This window comes from Aegilops tauschii, chromosome 5, assembly GCF_002575655.3.
Source record: "Aegilops tauschii subsp. strangulata cultivar AL8/78 chromosome 5, Aet v6.0, whole genome shotgun sequence".
In the NCBI taxonomy this organism is placed as follows: domain Eukaryota; kingdom Viridiplantae; phylum Streptophyta; class Magnoliopsida; order Poales; family Poaceae; genus Aegilops; species Aegilops tauschii.
This window is the reverse complement of record NC_053039.3, coordinates 520,734,571-520,742,527: the sequence shown is the minus strand read 5'-3', so window position 1 is coordinate 520,742,527 and position 7,957 is coordinate 520,734,571. Positions and strand designations below refer to the sequence as shown.

The 7,957-nt window shown below is 44.4% G+C and overlaps 1 protein-coding gene across 1 annotated transcript; it reads right to left on the bottom strand.

The window, feature by feature from the left end:
* Positions 1-5,164: 5,164 nt before the first annotated feature.
* Positions 5,165-7,722, bottom strand: LOC109763479 (uncharacterized). The gene is made up of 10 exons (XM_073499412.1): positions 7,519-7,722; positions 7,217-7,420; positions 6,909-7,130; positions 6,532-6,817; positions 6,240-6,412; positions 5,924-6,124; positions 5,712-5,840; positions 5,522-5,637; positions 5,368-5,443; positions 5,165-5,281 (listed from the first exon to the last, which is right to left on the bottom strand). Exons 1-10 carry the CDS (start codon positions 7,720-7,722, stop codon positions 5,165-5,167), a joined length of 1,728 nt encoding a protein of 575 aa, XP_073355513.1.
* Positions 7,723-7,957: the final 235 nt, after the last annotated feature.

Below are 7,957 nucleotides of genomic sequence, written 5' to 3'. Positions count from 1 at the left end.
CGCGACCCGTCAGCGGGTGCTCTCAACTTCCCGTCTTTCTTACGGTCCTCACTGTGCCATCGCATCAACTTGGCATGCTCTTCGTTTCTGAACAGACGTTTCAACCGTGGTATTATAGGAGCATACCACATCACCTTCGCAGGAACCCTCTTCCTGGGGGGCTCGCCGTCAACATCACCAGGGTCATCTCGTCTGATCTTATACCGCAATGCACCGCATACCGGGCATGCGTTCAGATCCTTGTACGCACCGCGGTAGAGGATGCAGTCATTAGGGCATGCATGTATCTTCTGCACCTCCAATCCTAGAGGGCATACGACCTTCTTTGCTGCGTATGTACTGTCGGGCAATTCGTTATCCTTTGGAAGCTTCTTCTTCAATATTTTCAATAGCTTCTCAAATCCTTTGTCAGGCACAGCATTCTCTGCCTTCCACTGCAGCAATTCCAGTACGGTACCGAGCTTTGTGTTGCCATCTTCGCAATTGGGGTACAACCCTTTTTTGTGATCCTCTAACATGCGATCGAACTTCAGCTTCTCCTTTTGACTTTCGCATTGCGTCCTTGCATCGACAATGACCCGGCGGAGATCATCATCATCGGGCACTGGTTCCTCTTCATCTTCAGCAACTTCCCCCCTTGCAGCATCATTGGGCACATCGTCTGGTTCCTCTTGATCTTCAGCAGCTTCCCCCGTTGCAGCATCACCGTATTCAGGGGGCACATAGTTGTCATCGTCCTCTTCTTCTTCGACGTCTTCCATCATAACACCCATTTCTCCGTGCCTCGTCCAAACATTATAGTGTGGCATCAAACCCTTGTAAAGCAGGTGGGCATGAAGGATTTTCTGGTCAGAGTAAGACTTCGTATTCCCACATGTAGGGCATGGACAACACATAAAACCATTCTGCTTGTTTGCCTCAGCCACTTCGAGAAAATCATGCACGCCCTTAATGTACTCGGAGGTGTGTCTGTCACCGTACATCCATTGCCGGTTCATCTGCGTGCATTATATATAATTAAGTGTGTCAAAAACCATTACAGAACATCATGAATAGATAATTAAGTGACCAAATTAATAGAAGTTCATCATCACATTAGAACCAAAGTACATACATAGTTCTCATCTAACAACATATATATAGCTCTCCAGAGCATCTAATTAATTAAAACATACATTGAAACTATGTAAAACATTTCAATGCGAAAACAAATGCGATCATAATCGCAACCAAGGTAACAATTGATCCAACGGCATAATGATACCAAGCCTCGGTATGAATGGCATATTTTCTAATCTTTCTAATCTTCAAGCGCATTGCATCCATCTTGATCTTGTGATCATCGACGACATCCGCAACATGCAACTCCAATATCATCTTCTCCTCCTCAATTTTTTTTATTTTTTCCTTCAAGTAATTGTTTTCTTCTTTAACTAAATTTAACCTCTCGACAATAGGGTCGGTTAGAATTTCCGGTTCAACCACCTCCTAGATAAATAAAATCTATGTCACGCTGGTCGGTATATTTGTCATAAACAATAAATGAATCAAATAGTTATAAAAAGATAATATATACCACATCCGAATCATAGACAGGACGAGGGCCGACGGGGGCGGATACCAAAACCATCGCACTATGTAATAAGAAGGAATAAAATAGTAAGAAAATTAGACAAGTATCTATCTAAAGTAAGAATTTTTTCTTTCAAAAAGAAGATAAGAACAAGAGGCTCACCACGGTGTTGCCGGCGACGAGATCGGCGCGGGCGGTCGACGGCGGTGAAGACAGGAATGGGACGTGCCGGGCCGCTAAACCTAGACAAATCTCGAGGAAAATGGAGCTTTGAGGTCGAGCTTCGAGAGGACAAAGCTTAACTAGTGTGGCTCGGGCATTTAATCGAACACCTCATGTGCATAGGAGGTGAGCTAGAGCACCACAAAGCCCTCCCCTCGCCGGCCAGAGAAAAACAGAGCACTAGAGTGCTCTGCTCGCGGGCGAGGGGTATATATAGGCACCTCATTGGTCCCGGTTCGTGGCATGAACCGGTACTAAATCCGGGCCTTCTGTCCCGGTTCATGCCAAGAACCGGGACAAATGGTTGTGGGCCAGGAGCGAGGACCATTAGTCCCGGTTCGTGGCTCGAACCGGGACAAATGGTTCCATACAAACCGGGACCAATGCCCACGAGGCCCCGGCCGGCCCCCTGGGCTCACGAACCGGGACGAATGCCCCCATGGGTCCCGGTTCATGACTGAACTGGGGCTAATGTGAAAACTGCCATGTGACCTATGCCCTGTTTTCTACTAGTGATGGCATCTTTTGTGTTGTCCACTGTAGTTATATTATATTAGAAAACTAGACGATACCTGGCATGTTGTTGCGGGAAACAATAAATTCATAGAGAAATGGTTACATGTAACATGTATATGTTGTTGCGGGAATATTTTGTTTGCATGTTGTGGTGGACCTTTCTCCATACATGTTGAATGACGAGGTGGCAAACTTGCATGTTAAGAGAAATAGGTTAGTGGTGGCTAGTTGTTTAGATATAGAAGATGTAATTATGTGTGGTAATAATTAAAAAAAATCCACTCCTTTGGTTCACCACCATTTAGATATAGAAGATACCAGCTCACTTTGGTCTATAGTATAGACTTCGTACCAAAAACCCACCATTTTCCCCTTATAAAGAAAATAAAAACCCACCATTTTATGGCTTGTAGTGTAACTCGGGCCGCTTGTCGCGATGACGTGGAGGGGGGTGACGGATGTCGTTAGACGGCGCGACACACACCGCTCCCGTTGCCGAGCCCATTTAACAATTTTTTGATTACAGCCCGTTTAAATGGGCCGCGCTGGCCACCTGGTCGGGGCGGTTCTTCCCTCGCGATCTCCACGCGCGTTCTATCTATCCACTGCAACCGCCGCCGCCACTGCCGCCACCGATCCACGTCTTGCCGCCGGTCACGTTACGCCATGGTTTCGTGGAGCGACGAGTCGAGCTCTTCTTCGGATGGCGAATCCGTGACTAGCCTGCAGGTACGCTCCTACTATATAATCTCCAAATAGTGCTAGGGTTAGGGTTAGGGTTCTTCATTTCCGGTATTTAACGCAGGGCGTTGATTTGTGCATTATCTCTGTTGTTTCGTTTAGCTTCCTACGACTATCCCTTGCTATGAATGGAGTGGCATTGCTCACGATCTGTCTTCTCGTTGTCTGCATCGAGAACCTTGCGTCAGGCTAGTTGCTTTTGATTCCTTGGACACTGGCAGACGTTGTCTTGCCTGTGGTCAGAAGGTATGTTGTTCCGTACTGTAAATATATGTTTAAATTACCTCGTGCTCGAATTACTTCGCGGTAATCCATTGTTCTGCCCAAAATTGCATACAATTTCAATTAATTTGTGCATTTACAAAGTCCGTATTTATGTTGTTTTTTTAGGTCTAATATTTGTTTTAGCACATAATAGCATATACTTGTAGTTAATTGATCCATATATATATATATATGTATATCATTGCATGCTACATTTTGTGTTTATATGATTGAGACCATATTTTTAGTGCATTGCATGTAATTGTATTGCATTTGTGCATATATGATTGAGACCATATTTTTTCATACTGTAGGAAGAAGTGGAATGTAACTATGTGGAATGGGTAGACCCGGAGTGGTCAGTGGCTACGAAGTTCTGCCTGAGAGAACTGTGGAGCATGTATGACGAGAAGCTGAGACGGAATATTAAGAATGCTGAAGAAAAATGCATGTTAATTGGAGAAAAGAGGAGGACGGAGGAAGAGCTGAGATTTTTCAAAATGGACTTTTCTAAACTGGTGGCTGATAAGGAGGATGCTCTCACGCAGTTGGGCAATGCAAGATTGTCACTTAGCGATCTCAAAGAGGAGCTGGAGAAGAATAAGATGGCAGACCATGGTTGTGCCAACCTACATCAGGTCCTGAGGGTAAAGGCTGAGAAAGACCGGGACCGGGTGGTGCTAGAGAGAGACCAAGTGATGAGAGAGAGGGACCAGCTGAAGCAAGAGAAGAAAAAACTTGAGTATATTATTGCAGATTTTCTCAAACAGAAACATGGGTATGTTGATAAGATCAAGAAGCTGAAGGAGATTTGTGATGAATTTTAAGTATGTTTTGTGGTTTATTGTTGAACAGAATGATCAAGTCCTATCTGCTTTGTGGCCAGTTCATTTGTGTAAGGTCTAAGTATATTATATTAACCAATAAATTATATCACTTTCGAAATAATTTGCCCTTATTTGACCTGCATCCTAATGCGGGTTCTTGGCTAAGCACTGAAATTATTTTGCTTCCACCGGAGCTCTAAATCGTACTGATCAAGGGGGCGAAATAGTAGTTGATCATGTGATTGATGGTGCTACTGATCCTGATCTTCATGATGCAAAAAAGGAAAAGGCTAACAAAAATGCAGCAAAAAAACTGTGCAACGAGATTTGAAGCAACACATAACGCCAAGGGAGTCTGGCGCAAGACACGAGGAAGATCCACCTGCGGACGTCGATCCCGAGAGATCCAGCAGCAATCATGCGCACGGGATCCCAGGCGGATCTGCCTACTCCACCAATCGCAGGATCCACGGGTGGCCCGTCTGCGTCCGACACACGGGCTGTCTCCACCGAGCGATCGGGCGGGACCGGACCTGGCGCGTCCCCCCGCGCGAACTGGCGCTCGTTGACTGGGTCGCCCGCGCTGGGACCGGATCTGTCGTTGTCTCGGGCGCGGGATCCCACACCGGATGGCACGACAGCCGAGGTTGATTCTCAGGCAAACAAAAAGGAATTTATCAATTTTTTTTCTTATTGTTGAATAATGCCAAATCAAATCAAAAAAATATGCAAAAGTAAAAAAATGAATTACTCTTCCATGACAGAAAAGAATGAACACAGCAGCAAAAAACATTAAGGTAGAACAAATGAAGGGAAGCAAAAATTTATTGGTACGAAACGTATAGTCTGACTGCATTACACATACACAAGTATGTGTGAGCGACCAAAAATCCACACAAAATCCATGGTATCGTGCTTATTACATGAATGATAGAAAATCAAAGTTGTTCATGCCGGGAAACGTGCTTCCGGACTTAAAACAAACAACTAAAACTAGAATCTTGAATCATGTATGATGTCTTCACGCCTTGCTTTTCTTTGCGATGTCGCGGATTTTGTTCTTCACACATTCAATTGTGTTGGTAGGCGAGAGAACCAACTCGGCGACGAGACGCCTTCTCCTTGCATTAATGGTGCCCTGCAATTTTTAGAACAAGGTTTAATGAATAGAAGTTGGTATTATACGACAATTGTACAAGTGTACGAACAGAGAGGACAAATTACCTGGGTAAAATCGGCGGTCCATCGATCCCCGTCCCAACGCTCCATAACTTCAATCACAAAAAGGCCACAAGAGTTCCTAATATATATGCAAACATTAGTCACCGTGCACACGAACATGTCTTTCGTAAGTAGAAAATGATGAACCATAACTCACCCGTCCTCTTGTAGTGGCATGTCGATCTGAGGTATGATAGGCCACTTAGTGACGTCTGGATATTTGCCAGGTGTAATACGGTTTGCCTCTTCCATATCAATTGCTATTGCTAGTCGCTATTTAAAAGAAAGTAGTAGTGAGAAACCATATGACATTTCATATGAAGAATGCTCAATGTTGGGGAGAGTACCAGTGCTTTCACAGTGTCGAGAGAGAACTCGATAGGATAGAGCGAATCAAAAACTCGGAATTCTTTCTTGAGGTTGTGCATCACCACGGTGATCCAGTGTGTATTGCCGACGTTCAACGGGATAAACGACTAAAATGTGGAACACATTTGTAATCAGATGCAATTATGCTTGTTGAAATGAGTGTTAATGAACTAGTAAGAACATATCGTACCTTATCACGGACGGTATACTCGTCCAAAACCCTACGTATTGCTCCAGCTCTGCTCAGCGCACTATCCATGTTGTATTTCGACGGTTTAGGGTTGTCTCGTGCCTTAGCACGATCAACAAGGTATTTGGACCTCCAGGCTGGACAGAGGTGCCGATCATGACCAACGCGCAGAGCCAAATGTGTCTGATAAGCATCGATAATCTGCGTAAAATAATAGAACATTTTATTTTCATAGGTGACACCTAGATTATGCACTTAAATAGCAGGACATGGTAATAGATCTTACGTCATCCGCCAGCCATGTATGCTCAAGTACCAGTCGTATACTCTCCACAGTCACAGAGGTGCCACGTTCATTGTAGTAAACTCTTTTTGTCATATTCTTCTCAGACCGAGCAGCTGCCTCCACAAACGCAACAGCAGCATCGATGAGTTCCGGTGTCAAATCGTCCTTAACAGAGCCTTCCATGTCATTGTCACTAAACAGAGCTGCATGATAAATTACGAACGTCACGAACGGTGAGTACATGAAATGGTAGTAAATTAAGCACTAAGATAGCTACTAACGGTACCTCTAGTTGCGGTAGTGTTGCCGGATGGCTTAGTACCGCGAGCGCTTCGCTTGCTGGGCTTGTCAAGTTTAAAGGAGGATTCAAATTTCTTGGGAACAATCCGTCGGCGCTTCCCGGATATAACATCGTCTTCTTTTGCGGTTGCTGCAGACTTTTTCCCCTTGCTCTTACCCACCATCCTGTCGATAGAACTTGCAGAAATGTCAATGTCAGACGATTCTGCTTGAGGAGAATTACCTACAATCCAAGGGTTCTCCGGTGTTGCGCCGCACTCATCAGTAGGCTTCGTTGTCTTGTCAACATGTAACTTGGCAGGTGTTTTCTAGTTAACAAAAAAATAATGTGATAGGTTCAGTTAACGAAAATGAAGATGCATAACTAAGATAAATGAAGAAAAATAAATGAAAACATACTTCCTCATCATCATTGTTCTGGTTTACAACAGGCTCGTCAGGCTGTGTCAAATCAATCACCGGCTCTAGACCGTCAGAGTCATCCTTGTACACGAATTCTTTTTTTTCTGGCGGACCATTCTCAAAGGAATCCACTTCTAGGTCGGCATCGTTGTTGCCGGAAGCCGCAGCAGCCACTGGCTTGTACATCACACCATTTTGGTTCAACTTCTCTAACAATCTCTACATTACATAAAAAATATTAATTAATGTCGGCACGGTTTTGCAACTTCAAAAATGTTGTAAACATAGAATTAAGGGTGTGTCACCTCGGCTACTTGTTCTGGTATTTCCTTCATTTGGCTGCGTATGTAATCCATACACCGCTTCATGATGAGGTTCATCATCTCGTCCGCGTTTGAGGCTAACTTGGACTTCTTTGCCGCACCAATGGCGGGCTTCATTTTTGGCTTTTCTGGTTCGGGTACTTTGCGCTCCTGCGCCCTATACTCCTTGGTTATGTTGTCTTCAATCTGCATGTGAAATACAAGTATATGTGATCAATAAAAATATTAATACAACTAATTATGTTATATAAAATATTTAAGAAGTACCCAACGTAATGAATTACCTTGATGTTACCACGGCCACGGCCGTGGTCATAATCAAACTTGTCTCTCCTTGAGGCTGCAGCTTCAGTCCAATTCCTCATTAGAGGTTCCATGGACAAGCTAGGATTGAATGCGCATTCACCTTCCAGAGGCTGAACCTTCTCCCAGTACAGGTACTGCATGAAAGGTGTACCTGCAGGAGAGCTATGTTCCCTCTCGGCCATTGGCGAAGGTGTTTGCCTTTCCTCACATTGCGAAGGCAGTCCAGCAGAACCCGGAGGGTGAATGCATTCCAATTAATCTTGGATATACGCTTCACATCGTCCACCAATGCGTAATATTGCTTTGGTACAGTCTTGCTCGACATGGGAGCAAGAACTGTTCCAAGCAACAGGAGGACAACTCTCCGAAGGAAATCGTCGTCGGCAGATTTATTTTTTGTGATGTCCACAATCAGAT